Raw genomic sequence first — 23117 nt, 5'->3', positions numbered from 1 at the left:
TGAAATGTGGACTGCAGTATGAGTCTCACTGGATTGGAGTCCCAGCTTTGACATTCACCAGTCATATGACCACAGGCAAGGTACTGGACCCTGCCACACTTGGTTTCCTCATCTGTATTTTGAGGATAACAGTACAGCCTTGAGGGGCTGCTATAAAGTGCCCAGAGGAAGCTCTTGGTAAATGATAGCTTCCATTATTAAGTGACCCAGTCCACATATCCTGCAGCTTACAACAACGTGATGTTAGGGAATCATGAATTACTTGGGTCAGGAGGGTTAGAACACTATATGAGTTTCTTCCCTGCTTCCTAGGGATCTTACTGGCTGCTATGTGTCCTGAAAGCACATGAGGGGTCTTGTGCCTAATTTTTAAGATTGCTAGCATGTTCAGATTAAAGAAGGCTTAGTTGGCTTTGGAACCCCATCCAGGGCTAAATGACAATAGGATGATTGATCACCCTACAGGTAGGTGACACATGGCTGCCCATTGGGACAGAATGGGCTTTAACATATCACCGGGTGAATTGCATGTGCTTGGGGCTGGATGTGGGTATCTGTCCTTCTCTCTTACCCAACAGAGAGCTGTTTGGAATAGTTCAGAATCTCATTTGTTTTCCTGAACTTGAGTTCTAAATTCAGAGTGATGTCTACATGGGAAAGAAAGGAATAATTATAGGCCAAGTCTAGACCAAGTCCTGTATTTTATCAAAGAGGAAAACAAGGCCCAGAATGCCAATGAGACAGGTTTCTGATTACCCCCTCCCCCATGTTTTAGCATGTGGAGGGCTGGAGCAAGACTCCTAACTCTCATGTCATTGTCCTTCCCACCAGGCCAATGCTTTGCACCACTGGGCTTGGTAGAGTCAAGGAATGCAAAGAAGCTTGTGTAAAGGGCACGAAGGAAACCAGAATTGAAAGATACACGTGTACCCCAATGTTCATCACAGCACTGTTTACAATAGCCAGGACATGGGAAGCAACCTAGATGTCCATCAGCAGACAAACGGATAAGAAAGCTGTGGTACATATACACAATGGAATATTACTCAGCTATTAAAAAGATTGCATTTGAATCAGTTCTAATGAAGTGGATGAAACTGGAGCCTATTATACAGAGCCAAGTAAGTCAGAAAGAAAAACACCAATACAGTATATTAACGCATGTATATGGAATTTAAAAAGATGATAATGATGACCCTGTATGCGAGACAGCAAAAGAGACACAGATGTAAAGAACAGACTGTTAGACTCTGTGGGAGAAGGTGAGGGTGGGATGATTTGAGAGAATAGCACTGAAACATGTATATTATCATATGTGAAATAGACCGCCAGTCCAGGTTCGATGCATGAGACAGGGTACTCAGGGCTGGTGCACTGGGATGACCCAGAGGGATAGGATGGGGAGGGAGGTGGGAGGAGGGTCAGGATGGGGAACACATGTACACTCATGGCTGATTCATGTGAATGTATGGCAAAAACCACCACAATATTGTAAAGTAATTAGCCTCCAATTAAAATTAAAACAAAAAAAAAGCTTCAGAATTATCCAACTGTTACTTCAGAGGCAAGGACTCTGGATGGAACTAACAGCTGAAATGCGTTTTTTTGTTTGTTTGTTTTAAACGTGGACATTCAATTCTCAAAAAAAAAAAAAGAGAGAGAGAGAGAAGCTTGTGTAAAGGAAACAATATGACCAAGGGCCAATGATCCCCCCTTGCAGGCTCATACCATTCACAACTAGAGGGCTTCTCTGCTGAAGGTCGCAAGGACCCCAGGTCACAGCAATGCAGGCAGAATAGATGGCAACATTTGCTGACACTTGGGCAATAGCTTTCTGTGGGCCCAGGTAGTGAATTTCATGTTTCTTCAAATTGTGTTGTGTTTCTACTTCACTGGCGAAAATAAAGTGTTCGGATTTCATTACACAGCTTGCTCCCATGATTTTTATACCTTTTTTCTTATTTCTTAGTCAAGAGGCTTATTACCACTTTAGCTGGTTCTAGTTTCTGCCACGCTGCTTCAGCAATCTTCCTAGTTTCTGCTTTGCTGTGACTGTCTTGGACTTGAGATATTAAGTGTGGCTTTGGTATCAAGTTCACAGCTGACCTTGACTTAACTAATTCAGGGAGCACAGGACAGCTGTAGAAGGAAAATTCAGAGTTTACTTTTGTTACCGGTTGAGAAATCTATTTCTAAAAACAACTTGAACTTAGATTTGAAAAACCATAGACTCTGGGGAGGGAGGTGGGATGGATGTTCAAGTGGGAGGAGACATGAGTTAACCCTATGGCTGATTCATGTTGATGTTTGGTAGAAACCAACACAATACTGTAAAATAATTATTCTTCGATTAACAATACATAAATTAAAAAAAAAAAAAAAAAAACCCATAGACTCTTGGAGCTGGACATTTCTTTAGAATTCATCACACCCCCTGAGAGAATTTTTTGTTGTCTCGAACACCTGAAAACAGGGACAATCAATTTTTATCAAATTTTCCTGAAAAAAGGTGGTACAGTTAACATAGAAACTAAGTGGAAGAATTGTTTTTCCCCAGCATACGGCTGCTTCTTTAAGGGAAGTTCTCAAGGCTGAAGAGCTAAGTGAGATCTGATAACAACCAAATTCTAGAATGTTCGAAAAAAGCAATCTGTTTTGACAGAAGCATGCACCCGTAAGAGAGCAGAGCAGATTTCTGAATTCACTATGAGGCTCATGTTATTTCCTTGGCAAGGTGTTAAGACACATTTTAGAATGTCGCATAGGCTTCCAATGCAGTGATGTGGTGAATATCACATGTGGTGCTCTCGCAAGGATCTTTACTTTGAATGCATATATATAACCAAAACATCAGGAGTCAGCATCTCTAAATTTGAATTTTAAAACATTGGTATTGCTAAAAAGTCAAATAAATTTATCCCAACATCCAGAATCTTGACTCTCAACTCTTAGATCTGAACGTATTCTCTTTGTTTGTTTTTTTTTTTTTTTGGCTGCACAGCGTGGCATGTGTGATCTTAGTTCCTGGACCAGGGATCGAACCCTCGCCCCCTGCATTGGAAGCCCAGAATCTTAACCACTGAGCCACCAGGGAAGTCCCTGAAGGTAGTCTCTTAAGGAAAACATTTAGATGCCTAAGCTAGTAGATTCTCTCTTGGTAAGAGCAATGCCTTTCTGTAGAGAAAAATCATAAAATGTAAAGATAATGTTTCTCTCCATTTAGTGATGTGAATAGTTCTTGGAAAATGGGAGCACTTCATTTTTGTCAACCTTGGCTTCTGGCAGACATGTGCAGCCTGCCACTTGTCCTTAGGGGAGATATGTAATGGCAGAGGACCCCCAAAGAATCAGTGAGCCACTGACAGCAGTCAGCATTTGCTCAAGGGGAAAATGGAGAAGAAGCAATAGCCCAGAAACCTGGTTGCTCAGTTAAGTTTCAGGAAAGCAGGTTTTAGAGGGGACGGATAACTCAGGAGCTTGGGATGAATGTATACACTCAATTATATATAGGATAAATAGCCAACAAGGACCTACTGTATAGCACAGGGAACTCTACTCAGTATTGTGTGAAAGCCTATTTGAGAAAAGAAAGAATGGATATATGTATAACTAAATCACTTTGCTGTACACTTGACATAAGCACAGCATTATAAATCAACTATACTCCAATATAGGTGCCTGATATGCTACTGGAGAAGAGTGGAGAAATAACTCCAGAAAGAATGAAGAGACAGAGCCAAAGCAAAAACAATGCCCAGTTGTAGATGTGACTGGTGATGGAAGTAAAGTCTGATGCTGTAAAGAGCAATATTGCATAAGAATCTGGAATGTTTGGACCATGAATCAAGGTAAATTAGAAGTGGTCAAACAGGAGATGGCAAGAGTGAACATTGACGTTTTAGGAATCAATGAACTAAAATGGACTGGAATGGGCGAATTTAGTTCAGATGACCATTATATATACCACTGTGGGCAAGAATCCCTTAGAAGAAATGGACTAACCCTCATAGTCAACAAGAGTCCAAAATGCAGTACTTGGGTGCAATTTCAAAAATGACAGAAAGATCTCTGTTCATTTCCAAGGTAAACCATTCAGTACCACAGTAATACAATTCTATGCCCCAACCAGTAACACTGAAAAAGCTGAAATTGAATGGTTCTATGAAGACCTACAAGATCTTCTAGAACTAACACCCAAAAAAGATGTCCTTTTCACCTTAGGGGACTGGAATGCAAAAGTAGGAAGTCAAGATATACCTGGAGAAACAGGTAAATTTGACCTTGGAGTACAGAATAAAGCAGGGCAAAGGCTAACAGAGTTTTGCCAAGAGAACACACTGGTCATAGAAAACACCCTCTTCCAACAACACAAGAGAAGACTCTACACATGGACATCACCAGATGGTCAATATCAAAATCAGATTGATTATATCCTTTGCAGCCAAAGATGGAGAAGCTCTATATAGTCAGCAAAAACAAGACCAGGAGCTGACTGTGGCTCAGATCATGAACTCCTTATTGCCAAATTCAGACTTAAATTGAAGAAAGTAGGGAAAACCACTAGACCATTCAGGGATGACCTAAATCAAGTGCCTTACAATTATACAGTGGAAGTGAGAAATAGATTCAAGGGACTAGATCTGATAGACAGAGTGCCTGATGAACTATGGACAGAAGTACATAATATTGTACAGGAGGCAGTGATCAAAACCATCCCTGAGAAAAAGAAGTTCAAAAAGGCAAAATGGTTGTCTGAGGAGGCCTTACAAATAGCTGAGAAAAGAAGGAAGTGAAAGGCAAAGGAGAAAAGGAAAGATATGCCCATCTGAATGCAGAGTTCCAAAGAATAGCGAGGAGAGAAAAGAAAGCCTTCCTCAGCAATCAGTGCAAAGAAATAGAGGAAAACAATAGAATGGGAAAGACTAGAAATCTCTTCAAGAAAAGTAGAGATACAAAGGGAACATTTCATGCAAAGATGGGCACAATAAAGGACAGAAATGGTATGGACCTAACAGAAGCAGAAGATATTAAGAAGAGGTGGCAAGAATACACAGAACTATACAAAAAAGATCTTCATGATCCAGATAATCATGACGGTGTGATCACTCACCTAGAGCCAGACATCCTGGAATGTGAAGTCAAGTGGGCCTTAGGAAGGATGGCTATGAACAAAGCTAGTGGAAGTGATGGAATTTCCAGTTGAACTATTTAAAATCCTAAAAGATGATGCTGTGAAAGTGTTGCACTCAATATGCCAGCAAATTTGGAAAACTCAGCAGTGGCCACAGGACTGGAAAAGGTCAGTTTTCATTTCAGTCCCAAAGAAAGGCAATGCCAAAGAATGCTCAAACTACTGCACAATTGCACTCATCTCACAGGCTAACAAAGTAATGCTCATAATTCTCCAAGCCAAGCTTCAACAGTATGTGAACCATGAAATTCCAGATGTTCAAGCTGGTTTTAGAAAGCACAGAGGAACCAGAGATCAAATGGCCAACATCTGTTGGATCATCAAGAAAGCAAGAGAGTTCCAGAAAAACATCTATTTCTGTTTTATCAATTACTCCAAAACCTTTGACTATGTATATCACAACAAACTGTAGAAAATTCTATGTGAAAATTCTGAAAGAGATGGGAATACCAGACCACCTGACCTGCCTCCTGGGAAATCTGTATGCAGGTTAAGAGGCAACAGTTAGAACTGGACATGGAACAACAGACTGGTTCCAAATAGGAAAAGGAGTATGTCAAGGCTATATATTGTCACCCTGCTTATTGAACTTATATGCAGAGTACATCATATGAAGTGCCAGGCTGGATGAAGCACAAGCTGGAATCAAGATTGCTGGGAGAAATATCAGTAACCTCAGATATGCAGATGACACCATCCTTATGGCAGAAAGGGAAGAGGAACTAAAGAGCCTCTTGATGAGAGTGAAAGAAGAGAGTGAAAAAGCTGGCTTAAAACTCAACATTCGAAAAACTAAGATCATGGCCTCTGGTCCCATCACTCCATGGCAAATAGATGGAGAAACAGTAGAAACAGTGACAGACATTATTCTGGGCAGCTCCAAAATCACTGCAGATGGTGACTGCAGCCATGAAATTAAAAGACACTTTCTCCTTGGAAGAAAAGCTATTACCAACCTAGACAGCATATTCAAAAGCAGAGACATTACTTTGCCAACAAAGGTCCATCTAGTCAAAACTATGATTTTTCCAGTGGTCATGTATGGATGTGAGAGTTGGACTGTCAAGAAAGCTGAGTACCGAAGAATTAATGCTTTTGAACTGTGGTGTTGGAGAAGACTCTTGAGAGTCCCTTGGACTGCAAGGAGATCCAACTAGCCCATCCTAAAGGAAATCAATCCTGAATATTCATTGGAAGGACTGATGCTGAAGCTGAAACTCTAATACTTTGGCTCCCTGATGCAAAGAACTGGCTCATTTGAAAAAGACCCTGATGCTGGGAAAGATTGAAGGTGGGAGGAGAAGGGGATGACAGAGGATGAGATGGTTGGATGGCATCACCGACTTGATGGACATGAGTTTGAGCAAGCTCTAGGAGTTGGTGATGGACAGGGAAGCCTGGCGTGCTGCAGTGCATGGGTTTGCAACGCGTCAGACATGACTGAGCAACTGAACTGATACTCCAATAAAAGCAAAATTAAAAAAAGAAGGCAGGTTAACAAATTAGTCTTGGTTAAGTTGCCATGACTTGAAACTAAAAGTTGAAGCTATGGTTGTGGATTAAAACAGATATTTCAAAGGAGCCCAAATGTCTTTTCTCTTGCAAATCTGCTTTGGTCTATTCTCTCCTCTTTCTTCTGCCTCCACTTGGAGTCAATATCTCATTCTTAACCATTGTCCCATAACTGGCTACATTGGTCTTGAGTGAGTCTCTCCCTCTTATCCAATGTGGATTCCATACTGCTGCTAGGGTTGGCTTTAATTTAAAAAGAAGGAAAAAGCTTTGTGGAAAATTGGAGGCAGTCAGGATGTCCAATAGCAGGAAAATAATGGAAGCACTTTGGTTTATCCACGTGGAGAAGTATTTATTGTGTAGCCATTGAAGGCTGAGCTATGGAAGAGTTCTTCGTGACCTGGGGAATGGCCATCATAGGGCACTGGGTGACAGAAGTGGTGTGGCTTATGCCACCTCAACCAAGTAACCTGAGCTCCAGGGCTTCTTAGCTTTTCTAAAGCTTTTACTGGGACTTCCCTGGCAGTCCAGTGGTTAATACTCTGCCCTTTCAATACAGGCAGCTCTGGGTTCCCAGGCATAGTTGTGACTTTCCACCTCTGCTTTTGAAACCCCACCCCAGAACCACATGTCTGGATGGACTTCTTTGAATGCAGCTCCTTCTGGCTTTCTCAGGCCTTGAGATCTTTCTTCTTGGATCCCTTAAACTCCTGCATGCTGGCAGTGACCCTTTCAGCTCATGTTAGCTGGCCACTTGGAATGGTCTGTTTTGGGTGTGTGCAATATACCTCTTCATGTTAATGGCTTCTGACATTTGTACCCCTCAATCATCAGGGCTATAACACCCCAAATCTGGAGCTTACCAAGCATCTCTTAATGTGCTGGACAGGAATGGATGGATCAGGAGTTCACATTGAAGGAAGAGGAGCAGGGCACAGCCTGAGGGACAGGATATCACAGGGAGAGGACATTCATCATTGGCAGTAAGCAGTGCCCCTTGCACCGTGTCATGTTGGAGCTTCCCAAGGGACTAGGCCTAGGTGTCTAAGGGAAAATGCAGAGACTGGTGGAGGTTGTGGTCCTCTGTCTAGAGGGTTTCAGGAAGAGCCTGGAGCAGGGATCCTGGGCTCTGCTTTGTGCCTCTGAACAAAGACACCCTGGAGACAGATGGGCCCTCTCCCCACCTTTCAGCTGAAGATGTAGCATCGCATGGTTAGGAAAGTGAGAACTTAGGAGCCAGGAGGAGTAGCTGGGGCTTGGGTTGGCAAGTGTCAGCACAGAAGCCATGAGAAGATGTAGAGTGAAAGGTAAGAAGAAGGAAATTCACAGGATGCAAGTGGAGTCTCAAGGACCCTCAAACTGCCAGGAAGGGAAATAGTAGTTCTGGGATTCAGATGAATTTTGAGGGTTTGGAGTGTGACTGGTATTCCTCACTGTAATGAACTTGTTTCTTCCTTTGGGGGCATGACCCAATGTAAGTTACATGTGGAACAAACCCTAAATCGAGGATGATCTTCCCATTTTTTTTTTTTTTCTATTCAAGGCCCATCCCTTCCCAAAGATGAAGAGGAATGACATCTGCTTTGCCCTCTCCATTTCTCCCAGAGGTGTTTACTTTTGAGCAAAATGTGTGCCCCTGGACTTCCCTGGTGGCACAGTGGATAAAAATCTGCCTGCCAGTGCAGGGGACATGGGTTCAATCCTTGGTCCAGAAAGATTCGACATGCCTCTGAGCAACTAGATCCATGCACCACAGCTACTAAGCCCATGCTCTAGAGCCTGAAAGTTGCAACTACTGAAACTCAACGCACCTAGAGCCTGTGCTCTGCAACAAGAGAAGCCAGTACGATAAGAAGCCCGTGCACCGAAACTAGAGAAAGCCAGCACACGAAGACCCAGTGAAGCAAAAAATAAATAAATTGTTTTTAAAAGAATCTTGTGTCCCTTACAGCAGGTGGGATTCTTCTATTACACTAATTGAATGAGATTATTTCTTTTTCCTTTTTAAAAATTATCTTGAGATGGTATTTATTTACTTGGCTGTGTCGGGTCTTAGTTGCAGCATGTGGGTTCTATTGCTGCAGCACATGGGCTCCCTAGTTGTGGTTGTGTGGGCTCAGTTTCCCTGTGGTTTATGGGATCTTATTTCCCTGGCCAGGGATGAACCTGAATCCCCCGCACAGCAAGGCAGATCCTTAACCACAGGACCACCAGGTAAATTCCCAGTGAGATTGTTTCTGTGCATTGAAATTCAGAAAGCAGATCAGATGACTCCAGGATAGGGGAATGGGAGGGCTGTGGCCCAACCTTAACTGAGTTAGAATGGCAGTCGCTAGGAGCCAGGTGCATGGAAACCCACTCTCTTTCTCCTGGCTCCAGGTTGCACCAGCAGGGACTCAGGGCCCCATGACCTCAAAGAAGTCAAATCATCCTCTATTCTGCTTATAGAGTGAGTGGCATTGTCCCTTATATGAAACTCATGATTTGTTTTTTTTACATGGACAATGAGCTCCTTGACCATGAGGTGAAGAATTAGTCTCATGTCATTGGCCTTTAGTCTTCTTCCCTCCAAAAGGTAATGGGTTGTCTATCTTTGGTTTTCACAGTAATTCAAAGCAAAGACATTCATTCATTTCACATCTTACAAATCAAGCATTCTTGACTCTGAAATGATTTTCTGGGTTCAGTGTCTCAGAACCATAATAATTGAGTTGGCAATATGAAAAGTCATTTACAATGAAAGTATGATGAGGCGCCTCTTCATTTTACACTAGAAATGTCTTCTATAAATCCAGCTTATTAAAATAATGAGTCTTTCATAATACCCATGCAATTTTCAAAAGAAATGGTCATAAAATTGCTGTAAAATATTAAGTCTGTTCTCTGTTGATGAGAATGATGAAAATATTGATGTAGGCCCACTAAGATGCACCAAGCACATGCTTATCAAAAGTGATAGATGAGAATATTTTTTTCTTTTCCATTATAGCTTATTATAAGATATTAAATATCTTATACAGTAGGACTTTATTGTTTATCTGTTTTATATTTAGTTGTTTGTATCTGTCAATCCCAAACTCTAATTTATTCCTCCCAAACCCCTTTTCCCCTTTGGTAACTATAACTTTGTTTTCTATGTCTGTGAGTCTGTTTTTGTTTTGTAAATAAGTTCATTTGTATCATTTCATAGATTCTACATGTAAGTGACATCATATGACATTCATCTCTCTCTGTCTAATTTCACTTAGTATAATCATCTTTAGGTCCAGATAGATGGTGATATTGAAGTATTTCTTCATACCATAAACAAGATAATATGCTTTTATTTCATTTTTTCTTAGTATTTTCTAGTTAGAAGAGACATCTTCCACCATTATGAGTGTGATATTCATACATCTTCACATACTTTATGGACTTCCCTGGTGGCTCAGATGGTAAAGAATCTGCCTGCAATGTGGGAGACCTGGGTTCAATCCCTTGGTTGGGAAGATCCCCTGGAGGCGGGCATGACAACCCACTCGAGTATTCTTGCCTGGAGAATTCCATCGGACAGGGGAGCCTGGTGGGTTACAGATCATGGGGTTGCAAAGAGTCAGACACAACTGAGTGACATACATCTTCACATATTTTATAGTTATATATTTTTATTGAGATGATTAACATAACATACAATTCACCTATTTAAAGTATATAATTCAGTAGTTTTCAGTGCACAGATTTGCATAACCATTCTTACAATTTTAAAACATTTTTGTCATCCCCAAAGAAACCCTATTCTCATTAGGTCACTTTCCATTTCCCCTCAATTCATTCCCCTTGCCACCTTAACCAAATACTAATTTGCTTTCTATCTCTAAAGACTTGTCTATTCTAGATGTTTCATATAAATGGAATCATACAATATGTGATTTTTTTGTGAATTTCTTTCCCTTAACATAATGTTTTCAAGGTTCATTCATGTTGTGTTATGTTAACAGTACTGTGTTCTTTTTTTATGGCTGACTAAACAGTTCCACATTTTTTAATGTTCTTAGGCTCTGTATAAAACATTTTCATGACCATTCACTTATTCACTTATACATTCACTCCTCAACAAACATAAACATGCAAGGCATCACGTGGGTGCTTTGGGGAGTAATAATGGAATAAAATGGTTCTTAATGCTCAAAAGTTCACAAATTACTTGTGAGGGTAGGGATGTGAAAAGAGCTAATCAAAACGGCACCTGGAAGAGAACAAATGTGAAATAAAGGTGTAATCATTGTGCTACGAGAATGAAGAGAAAAGAGCAGTTACTTCTAGCTTCAGTACCGAGAGAGATTTATGAAAAACCTGGTAACTCACCCTGATCAATGGACATCACCACTGAAAGCAAGCTGCCCAAGCCTCCTTCATCATAGGAAGCCATCTTTTCAAAGACTGATCCAATTTCCTCCTTAAAGATGAACTTGATAATGGCCTCTGTTGCCATTTGATAGAGGAGAAGTAATCAAATTTCTGCTACAACAGAGCAGAAAAGGAGAGGATTTATGTGGCTATACTTTACAAAGCCCACAGTAACTTACAACTCTAAAGTATGTATTATGAGTGCTTTTATTTTTAAAAACCCTTGCATCATGAACATAAATGACTATGGAGGGACCACCTGGTGACTCTGAGGCACTTGTAAACCTGAGCTCTCTCACTTCCTCACTGTGTTCTCTGAAATTATCACCACTGTGGCATCCATGGAGCCCTTGGCTTTAAGGATCTTGTTCTGATAAAACCCGAATGGTGGGCGTAGGAGGCTGCTTTGATCTCAGAAGAGCTGCCTCACTGCCAGGCCTCTGGGAAGGGGTAGTCACTAACTTAGCCCAGTCATTTCTTCTCTCCCTTGCTGTCAGAATCATCCCCAAATTAGCACTTAGTCAGCACATACATGAAAGTTGATGCATTTTGGAGAGATGCTAGGAAGAGCTGCTCACTGGCCAGAATGATTAGGAGGGAATGGAATTAGGTCTGGAGTTGCCACATGAAGAAGCTTGATCCAGCAATAGCTGTTGTCCCTTCCTCAGTGCCGAAGAATTGATGCTTTTGAACTGTGGTGTTGGAGAAGACTCTTGAGAGTCCCTTGGACTGCAAGGAGATCCAACCAGTCCATTCTAAAGGAGATCAGTCCTGGATGTTCTTTGGAAGGAATGATGCTAAAGCTGAAACTCCAGTACTTTGGCCACCTCATGCGAAGAGTTGACTCATTGGAAAAGACTCTGATGCTGGGAGGGAGTGGGGGCAGGAGGAGAAGGGGACAGCAGAGAATGAGATGGCTGGATGGTATCACCGACTCGATGGACGTGAGTTTGGGTGAACTCGGGGAGATGGTGATGGACAGGGAGGCCTGGTGCGCTGCAGTTCATGGGGTCGCAAAGAGTTGGACATGGCTGAGTGACTGAACTGAACTGAACTTCCTCAGGCAGACAGAGTCACCCACTAGTGTTTTAAAGTGTTCTTTGCAGCAACTTGGGTGGACCTAGAGAATATCATACTAAGTGAAGTAAGCCAAATCAGATCAGATCAGATCAGTCGCTCAGTCGTGTCCTCCTCTTTGCGACCCCATGAATCGCAGCACGCCAGGCCTCCCTGTCCATCACCAACTCCCGGAGTTCACTCAGACTCACGTCCATCGAGTCAGTGATGCCATCCAGCCATCTCATCCTCTGTCGTCCCCTTCTCCTCTTGCCCCTAATCCCTCCCAGCATCAGAGTCTTTTCCAATGAGTCAACTCTCCGCATGAGGTGGCCAAAGTACGGTAGTTTATCATACTAAGTGAAGTAAGCCAGATAGAGAAAGGCAAATATCATATGATGTCACTTATATGCAGAATCTAAAAAAATGATACAAATTAACTTATATACAAAGCAGAAATAGACTCACAGACATAGAAAACAAACTTATGGTTACCAATCAGGAAGGGGGGACAGATAAATTAGGAGGTTAGGATTAACATACACACAGTACTATACATAAAATAGATAAACAACAAGGACCTACTGTATAGCACGGGAAACTCTACTGAATATTTTGTAATAATTTGTAAGGGAAAAGAATCTGAAAAAGAATATTTATATGTATAACTGAATCACTTTGCTGTACACTTGAAACTAATTCAACATTGTAAACTGACATACCTCAATTTTTAAAAATTACGGAAAAAAACAGTTCCCACAAATTATTGGACACTACAACCTCCAAGGTGGAGTCTCTCCCCTCCCCTTGAATGTGAGGTGGCCCATGACGACTCACATCCAATGGATAGAATGTGGAGAAAGTGACCTTGGGTGACTGTTGATGGTAGGTCATAAAAGGTAATATAGCTTCTGCCAGGTTGTTGCTCTCTCGAGACTCTTGCCTTGGGATACCAAACCCATCACATAAGAATTCTGGCTGCCAGAGGCCTCCATGCTAGAGTGACTACACAGAGGTGGAGAGAGATGCCCAAGGAGCAACAGCTGTGTCAACCCACAGCTGTGTGAGTCTCCTCAGCCTCAACCTCCAGACGTGTGAGTGGGTGAGCTTTGGATGGATCCCGGCCCCAGTCTTTGCGCCACCCTTGTTCATGCCAAATGGAGCTGGCCTTTGAGTCACCTCAGCTGACACGGAGCAGAACAGGGACCAGTCGTCCCTTCTGAGCCCTGCTTAGATTGCAAATTTGTAAGCAAGATAAATGTTGCTATTTTAAACGACTAAGTTTTGGGGTGATTTATTACACAGCTGAGGAACTGGAATACCTACTTAATTCTGTCATACAATCTGTTTTATTTTTCCCTGAATCCACCAATCTGACTTGTTTAGCCAGATGTAAGCAGAGCCAGACTTGTTATTTTTGGATACGAAATTTTCAGTTTAGGTCTTCATTTCTGGGACATGTCGGCCATAGTCATTTCAACTGACCCTCATTTAGGAGCAGAGAAGGGGCTGATTTTTTTCTCCTCTTTTTATTATCTATGGGAAAGATCTTTTCTCAATTCAGTGGCAATTTTGGTTGTTGTGGGCTTTCTTTTCCCACAAGGAAATGTTTTCATCACTTTCCTGAATTTGGCACCACTCTCTGTTCATTTTGAAATCACAGCACTTAATAGTGATTTATTTACAGAAAAAGTCATCTCTATATAATTTTCTCTCTCCATGACAGGAAGCTGATGGGTCAGTGTATATTTTAATGCTATTTTTTTCTGCATATTCATTTGCTGATTTAAGGTGGGGGGTGGGGTATGTTCTATGTTTTTGACTTCTTGGAAATAAATATTCAGGCCATTACTCCAAAATAGTGGAGTGAGGACTCACAGACAACTGGATATTTAAAAATGGGAGGAAGAGAATGGAATCTAGAAAAAAGCTAATATGAAGAAAAGTAGTCAAGAAATATCTCAGTTCTTATAAAGTCATACTTTTGGTACCTCAATCACCTAGTATACATCTGTGAACCAAGACAAGTGAACCTAGGGAAGGAAATGACAAGTATGTAGAAATACTTGTTGTTTTTGATGAGTGTTAAAAAGCTCTCATAATTTATTCATGGACGAGTTCCTCAGCTGTCTTTCAGAGGCTGTTTCTTCACAGAGAAGTAAATTCTAGCTTCTGAATTTGAAAATACTTTACACAATATTGTAACATTTTTGGTCATCTGATTTCCCACAGCATGGTGGATTAGAATTGGCAAATAAGCAAGGGAGGAAGTATTTAAGGGGAAAAGATGCTAGAGACAGGCACAGTGACTGTGGGGAATAACATCTGAGAACAGGAGACCAAAAACTGAGAAACAACCTCAGAAATCAGCACATGTTAGTCTGGTGCCCATGGTACATGGGCAAATAGCTCTATAGTCCTCAACAGTCCAGGAGAACATCAGTAATATGCAATCATTGATAACTTTTACTTGGTGACGAGTCAGGGTTAAATTTTGCTCAGGACACACTTTTTATAAAAGCAGGAACAATTGTTCCTGCCATATTATAAAGAAACTATAGAAAATTATCTAAAGGAACACACTTTAACACTTAAAGGGATAATGTTCACGGATGTGGAAATGTTTTCTCATATATTGTTGAATCAGGACTTGCTGCATTATGAATATTCATCTGAAATGGCTGTGGAAGTCATGTTGATTAGTATGAGGGATCAAGGATTAGATTTGTGTCTCTAATGAGACTGGAGGGTTATCTATTCATTTCTTTTGCCCAGCGCCCTCCCTCCTTTCTTCTGATGCAAGACTCTGCTTTCTTCTGGGAGATGCTCCTTTAACCCTAGGGTCAAAGGGGAATTGTCATCTTCTGACAGACCCCACCTCCTCTACCACAGTGATTGGCTAGAGGTGGCACCTGACTAAACTGGCCTGATCCCTGGCCACAGTGAGGGGACTCAGGGATGAACTTGTGACCTAAGATGGGCCCGTGGCCTCCAGGAGTTTTTAATTAGAACAAAAAAAGAAAGAGGTCACTTTGAATGTATGTGGACCCCAAAGCTGCCAAGGCCTCGGTCTCAGCTTCTGGGCAAAAGCTGGGCGGAGAGAATGTCACAGATGCAGAGAGAAACATGGAGTACAGCTGCAGAGACGAACGCTGGTTCTGAGGAACTTCTTTCCAATGTATGAGGTCCCTGGAGCTGTCCTGATTTTGCCTCTGTGACTCTTGTTTGTTTAGCAAATCACTTGCTTCTCGGAGCTCCCCTCAGCCCTTTCAACAAATCCTCTTTGGCATAAGCAATTTCATTTGGCTTTCTGTCATCTGCAGCTCAGTTTCCAGCCAAGCACAGGGAACTCTGGAAACCGTCTGAGGCCCTCTGAGCAGGTCACTGCAATACTGAGAGTCTGATGTTGATAACAAGAGGGGAAAAATGAGAAGCAGCCCCTGTTTGTGTAACTGATCGGGAGCTGGCATCTCTCAAGTCACGTGATTGAAAGGAAGAGCTGCTGCCTAGCCGAAGGAGGAAAAGATCTCCAGGGCTATATGTAATAGGAGTCCATGCAGCTATCTCCCTTATCAGATTTCCCTTTTCAGAGCAATTCAAGCCAAATGCTCAGCCTTACTCTCCCGCCGCGCCCGCTTAGCGCATGCACCATCCCAACTTACAGAGGCGAGCCTGGCGGGGAACTCACTGAGGACCCTTCCTCCAGTTCTAACTTTCTGAATCTGTGTGGCTACTGAAATCTCTCCTGTTGTCCACCACTGCCGTTTCCTCAGGACCAGGAGAGAGGAAAACGGTCCTCATTGCTAAAGGCAATGCTAGGATGACAAGTTCATAAACAGTGTAGAGAATAATAATGATAGCTAACACTTAGAGCCAGGCACTAAGTGATTGGCATGTATTATTTTATTTAATCCCTGCAAATCAATGATGTAATACTAATATAATTTCTGTTTTAGAGATAGGCAGAGTGAGACTTAGCAAGATTAAGAATCTTGCAATAGGTAATGCTTTGAATACAATAGAGTCAGGTTTTAAACTCAGGCACTCTGAATCTAGAATCCTCTCTCCTTCAGTTCAGTTCAGTTCAGTTGCTCAGCCGTGTCCGACTCTTTGCGACCCCATGAATTGCAGCACGCCAGGCCTCCCTGTCCATCACCAACTCCCGGAGTTCACTCAAACTCACATCCATAGAGTCGGTGATGCCATCCAGCCATCTTATCCTCTGTTGTCCCCTTCTCCTTCTGCTCCCAGTCCCTCCCAGCATCAGAGTCTTTTCCAATGAGTCAACTCTTCACATGAGGTGGCCAAAGTACTGGAGTTTCAGCTTTAGCATCATTCCTTCCAAAGAACACTCAGGGCTGATCTCCTTTAGAATGGACTGGTTGGAACTCCTTGCAGTCCAAGGGACTGTCAAGAGTCTTCTCCAACACCACAGTTCAAAAGCATCAATTCTTCAGTGCTCAGCTTTCCTCTCTCCTTAACACTGTGCTATTAATACATTGCCTTCCAGACGTGGGACACTGGCTGGGGCACTTAGGTGACGTGGCTTCATCTGTTTGGCTTCCTGGTGTCATCACTGTTGTCCCTATAAGTGGATGAGACAGATTTGGGGAGGTGAGGTCTACCACTCTGCACTCTGTGGGAAATCCCCATCATTTTACTGTTTTCAAGTCAGAACTGTTAACCTAGTCTTATGTCCCTCATACATCACTGGAGCCCTTAACCTCAAGAATGGCTAACTCTGGGTGGAAACTATGAGCGGCAACCACTCTATGGATGTAATAAAAACAGAAACAATAGCAGCAGACCCTGATATAACACTCTCTGTGTGAGGTATTTTACATATGCTAATTGACTGATGCCTTGCAACAACCCTATAGGATAGTTACTATTATTATCTCCATTTTGCACAGGAAGAAACTAAGGAAAAGAAAAGTTAAATGATTTACTTGAGTTACACAGATAGTAATTAGTGAAACTTGAGATTCAAAATTTATGCATTCTGGCTTCATAGTCTACTGTTTCAGCTTCCATGTCATATTGCTTCCCTGTCTATCTGTCTATCTACCCATCTATCAAATACCTAACACACACATACCACTGAATTTGGTTTGCTAATTTTTTTTGTAGTTAGAGGTTTGAATACCAGTCTTTGTAAGTGTGATTGGCCTATACTTTTTCTACACTCTCTTTTTTGTTATTGATATCAAGACTGTATTAACTTCATGAATTTAACTAGATAGCTTTCTCAAGCTTGCTAATTGTATTGCCTAAGTCTCCTATAGTTTCCTACTGGTGTTTTATAGTCTTAATTTATTAATTTCTAATAAGCCTGTTAAAATTCTCTTTTAGAATTGTGCTTTACATATTCCAAAATAATATCAGTATAAAAAAGTATGTAAAGCAAATCCCCAAATTAAATATGAAGTGAAATAGATGAACCTTTAGAGTATATCAAATCAGTAGCATTACCCACAGAGAAAAGATTTATTTTAAATGACTTGAGCACAATACTGTACATTCTTGGTGGAATATATCATAAAGACATAAAAGGCTACAAAGACACCTTAAACTTTCCTCAGTCATTTTATTTTCAGAAGTAATACTGACATTGCAATTTTGAAACTATTTTTATCTACTGTAGGGAAAAGCAAAATATGTAAGTATGTTCATTTTATTAAGAATCAAGAATTTCAGTCAAGCAGAGGAACAAATATAAAAATCAAAGGCATTAAGAAATCACTTGAGGTCCAATTTGAATTAAAAACATAGAATGTTATTACAGTAAAATATAATTTCTACATGTTTACACCAGGGTTGGCAAACTTTTTCTGTAAATGGCTAGATAGTAAACAGTTCAGGCTTTGCAGGTCATATTGTTTCTATTGCAAGTATTCAACTCTGTTCTTAGTGTGTGAAAGCAGCCACAGACAATGTGTAAACAAATGAGCATGACTAAGTTCCAGGAAAATTTTATTTACAAAAACAGGCAGTAGTTTAAGGTCCATAGTTTGCTGTTTTCTGACCCCTGGTCTAGACTCCATGCCTGTGCACCCAACAGCAATGAGAACATTTAGCACCTACATTTTGGTTTCTGAATTCTATTTCTCACTAAAAGGAATCAAGGCTTCTTGGAGAGATAGCTGACTCCAGACCTAAGGCAGAAAATGTTTAAGATAAGCCTGGGTTGCCTTCTGGCAGAGAGCAAAACAAAAATAAGAAACCTCTAAGATCGGCATCATACTGAAGGTGTTCCCACTGGCCAATTTGACTGAGCAATTTGAGCATCAAGTAATGATAATGGCTGGGAGGTGGAGATGTTGAATAATATCCCCCAAAATGAGAAGGAACTTTGAAAAATGAAGCAAGCTACTCCATAAAGTACAATTATGAAGTTTATTATGGGTAACTTACATACAGGCAGGACTGGGCAGATGATCATCCAGAGGCATTCACAGCTGCACTCCACACTGCAGAAAGGGGTACAGGAGAATTTAAATGGGCCAAAGCTAAAAATAGAATCTGACTACTAGGGAGAAACACATCTGCATGGATGGAAACTAGAGGGGTTCTCCCTGGGGTGGGAGGTGTCTCATGACCATTAACCATCTGTTTCAGCAAAAGGCACTCTTCCACTTTTCAGATCAGATGAAGGCAAGAGTAGAAGTTGACAGGGAACTTCTCTGGCTTGAGTGCATTCCTTCTGAGTAAGCTAAAGCTCAGTTATGTGGAAAGGGGAAGGGGTAAAGACTGCAGGCTGGTATCAAAATGGAACTGACAAAATGGAATCAGTGTAATTCAGCCACACATTAATGATGATGATGATGATAAATATAATTGATTATAAATAAGTAAGGGCTCCCCTGGTGGCTCAGCTGGTAGAGAATTTGCCTGCAATGCGGGAGACCTGGGTTTAATTCCTGGGTCAGGAAGATCCCCTGGAGAAGGACAAAATTCATACATTTATATTGATAATAAAAACAAGAAAGAGAAAGAAAAACCATTCATTTGCCAGCATTAAAAATGACTTTTTTGGGGGGCCATGCCCCTTGGCTTGTGGGATCTTACTTCCCCCACCAGGGATCAAACCTGCCTGATGATGATCTTTGCATTAACTTTTTCTCCAAAGATTTGTAATTCGAAAAAAAGTTAAGTATTTCTCTTATTTTAAGTGAACAGAGAAGCTTCTTAAGAATTACAACTGATAAATATAATGGATGATCAAATTATAAAGTCACCATTGTGCAAATGGTAGTGACACAATTGATTCAGAAAGAGGTTATCAATGGATGGCAAAACCATTAAATGTCAAGCTGTTGATAAATAGGTTTGTTGCATGGTGCCAAATTGTTACCTCAGAGATAATTTCTTGTTATAAAGGGAAAAGTGTACCTTTGCAATGGAGAAATCTGGTGGTTGTCATTTTAAGTCAGGAATCAAATTTAATGACACTAAGAGCGTGGCAGTCTGATATTTTGTACTCCTTGTATGACACAGTATGAAGTAAACAGCATATGAAATATTATTGTCTTTCAACCTTTTGCATGGGAGTGTCTAGGAGAATAAGTTAAATGATACCACAAGGAAACAGTCAAATCCAGAAAGATGGAAGACATTCTACAGGGCTACAAATTGATCTTCCCTCTTCAAAGTCATTGAAATGCAAATTTAAAAGACATGGAGACAGTTTTAGGTTAAAAAACAACAACAAAGAAATTACAAAAAAATGCATTTCATTAACTTTGGATCATTTTTTGAAATAAAAGTAGCTGTATAAAACACATTTGGACAATTGAGGAGATTTGAATATGGATTACATAGTAGATATTTTAAAGTAAATATCATTACTTTTCTTAGGTGTGAAATGGCATTGTGGTGATATAAGAAAATATCCTTATTCTTGGGAGATACATGTTCAAAAACATCAGGAGTGTGATATCATGATACTTGATAGAAAAGACTATTAGGTCAAAATAAATTTTTTTTCTTTCTTAAAATCTTTACTTTTGAGACAGGACATAAGTCTTACAGACACACATGGAAAAGCAATACATGATCATAGTTGAAACTGAAGACAATCTAGTCAGAAAGTTTTTATACCTGTCAACTAATGCTGATGCTGAGTATGACATGCTGCAGCGCTCAAAGGAATGGTAATTAGTATTCCTCTCCTTCTTCCTCTCCCTCTACCTCAACAGAATCCACACCAACCTCCTCACAATCCTTCTCAAGGGCAGCCATGTCCTCCTGGGCCTCAGAAAACTCTCCTTCCTCCATGCCCTCACCCACGTACCAGTGAACAAAGGCACGCTTGGCATACATCAGGTCAAACTTGTGGTCCAGGCAAGCCCAGGCCTCAGCAATGGCTGTGGTGTTGCTCAACCTGGACACAGCTCACTGTACTTTGGCCAGGACTCTGCCAAGTACCACAGTGGGAGGCTGGTAATTACTGCCAACCTTGAAGCCAGTGGGGCACAAACTGGATGCTGTGCTTGGTCTTGATGGTGGCAATGACAGCATCGACATCTTTGGGAATCACATTGCCATGGTACAACAGGCAGAAGGCCATGTATTTACCATGGTGAGGGTCACATTTCATCATCCGGCTGGTTGGCTCAAAGCAAGCATTGGTGATCTCTGCTACAGAAAAGCTGTTCATGGTAGGTTTTCTCAGCAGAGATGACAGGGGCATATGTGGCCAGAGGGAAGTGGATGCAGGGATAGGGCACCAGGTTGGTCTGGAACTCTGTCAGATCCACATTCAGGGCTTCATCAAACCTCAGGGAAGCAGTGATGAAGGACCCTATCTGGCTAATAAGGTAGTTAAGATTCATGTAGGTTGGGTGCTCAATGTCAAGATTTCTACAACAGATGTCATAGATGGCCTCATTGTCTACCATGAAGGCACAATCAGAGTGCTCCAGGGTGGGGTGTGGTGAGGATGTTGTAGGGCTCAAATACAGCTGTGGAAACCTGGGGGGCTGGGTAAATGGATAACTCCAACTTGGACTTCTTGCTATAATCGACAGAGACGTTCCATCAGCAGGGAGGTGAACCTAGAACCAGTTCCCCCACCAAAGCTGTGGAAAACCAAGAAGCCCTGAAGACCTGTGCCCTAGTCAGCCAGTTTCCGAATTTGGCCCAAGAAGAGGTCAATGATCTCCTTGCCAATGGTGCAGTGACCTTGGGCATAGTTATTGGCAGCATCTTCTTTGCCTGTGATGAGCTGCTCAGGGTGGAAGAGCTGGCGGTAGGTGCCAGTGAGAATCTCATCAATGACTGTGGGTTCCATGTCTACAAATATTGCCCTAAGCACATGCTTGCCAGCACCTGTCTCACTGAAGAAGGTTTTGAAGGAGTCTCCTCCCCCAATATTGTCACTTGGCATCTGGCCATGAGGCTGTAGAGCTCCTAGAAAGCATTGCCAATCTGGACACCATCCTGGCCAATGTGGATGGAGATGCACACACGCATGGTGGTTACGGGTCAGCAGGCGCAGGAAACAGGAGTAGACATGGGTCCCGGTTATTGTTCCTGATAAGCTAAGAGGTAAGTAACACACTAGCATGGCAAAATTTTAACTCAAATCTAGTTGGTAGATATATCAGTTCAGTTCAGTTCAGTTCAGTTGCTCAGTCGTGTCCAACTCTTTGTAACCCCATGGACTACAGCACACCAGGCTTCCCTGTCCATCATGAACTCCTAGAGCTTGCTCAAACTCATGTCCATTGAATCGGTGATGCCATCCAACCATTTCATCCCGTGTCATCCCCTTCTCCTCCTGCCTTCAGTCTTTCCCAGCATCACGGTCTTTTCCAATGAGTCAGTTCTTCGCATCAGGTGGCCAAAGTTTTGGAGTTTCAGCTTCAGCATCAGTCCTTCTAATGAATATTCAGGACTGATTTCCTTGAGGATGGACTTGTTGGATCTCCTTGCAGTCCAAGGGACTCTCAAGAGTCTTCTCCAACACCACAGTTCAAAAGCATCAATTCTTTGGTGCTCAGCTTTCTTTATAGTCCAACTCTCACATCCATACATGACTACTGGAAAAATCATAGCTTTGACTAGATGGACCTTTGTTGGCAAAGTAATTTTTCTGCTTTTAATATGCTGTCTAGGTTGGTCATAGCTTTTCTTCCAAGGAGCAAGCATCTTTTAATTTAATGGCTACAGCCACCATCTGCAGTGATTTTTGGAGCCCCCCAAAATAAAGTCTCTCACTGTTTCCATTGTTTCCCCATCTATTTGCCATGAAGTGATGGGACCAGATGCCATGATCTTCATTTTTTGAATGTTGAGTTTTAAGCCAGCTTTTTTACTCTCCTCTTTCACTTTCATCAAGAGGCTCTTCAGTTTCTCTTCACTTTCTGCCATAAGGGTGACGTCATCTGCATATGTGAGGTTATTGATACATATGTGTACATTATACTGCTTTCTTGATATACATTGATATATCAATATTTTGACATTTTGATATATATTGATATTTGATACATACTGAATTTTTGATGTATATGTGCACATTATACACTTTTTTGTATGTTTGCAAATTTCTAAAGTAAAAATCGAGGGGAATTTTTTCTCTGTGTGGGAATATCTCTTGCCTTCAAACTTAGACCAATCGTTTTGCAAACAAACTAGCTTTCATTTAAGTAGGCAGAATTCCAAAAATGGCTCCTTCAAGATTCTATGCCCTAATCCCAGATTCCCCTAATTATGTTCTGTAGCATAGTTGGCCCTAAAATACATTATCCCAGTGAGCCTAATCTAATCATGTGTGTGCTCAGTTGTGTCCGACTCTTTGAGACACCATGGATTGTAGCCTGCCAGGCTCCTCTGTCCATGGAATTTCCCAGGCAAGAATACTGGAGTGGGTTGCCATTTCCTCCTCTAGGGGATTGTCTGGACCCAAGGATCAAACCCGTGTCTCTTGCACGGAGTCTTTACCATTAGCGCCACCTACTTGAATCTC

The 23117-nt window shown here is 41.5% G+C and overlaps 1 protein-coding gene and 1 pseudogene across 1 annotated transcript in view; both read right to left on the bottom strand.

The window, feature by feature from the left end:
• Positions 1 to 11174, bottom strand: part of LOC113888031 — a 54802-nt gene extending 43628 nt beyond the window's left edge. Inside the window, exons 1-3 of the mRNA XM_027535382.1 lie at positions 11048 to 11174; positions 7567 to 7642; positions 1729 to 1892 (exon numbers count right to left, since the gene is read on the bottom strand). Coding sequence (XP_027391183.1) covers positions 1729 to 1892; positions 7567 to 7642; positions 11048 to 11174 — 367 coding nt within the window. The remainder of the gene's footprint in view (positions 1 to 1728; positions 1893 to 7566; positions 7643 to 11047) is intronic.
• A 9128-nt stretch (positions 11175 to 20302) lies between these two features.
• Positions 20303 to 21619, bottom strand: LOC113887125 (annotated as a pseudogene).
• Between the last annotated feature and the right edge of the window lie 1498 nt (positions 21620 to 23117).

Source organism: Bos indicus x Bos taurus, chromosome X (genome assembly GCF_003369695.1).
Source record: "Bos indicus x Bos taurus breed Angus x Brahman F1 hybrid chromosome X, Bos_hybrid_MaternalHap_v2.0, whole genome shotgun sequence".
NCBI lineage: Eukaryota > Metazoa > Chordata > Mammalia > Artiodactyla > Bovidae > Bos > Bos indicus x Bos taurus.
This window is presented reverse-complemented; position numbering and strand designations above follow the sequence as displayed.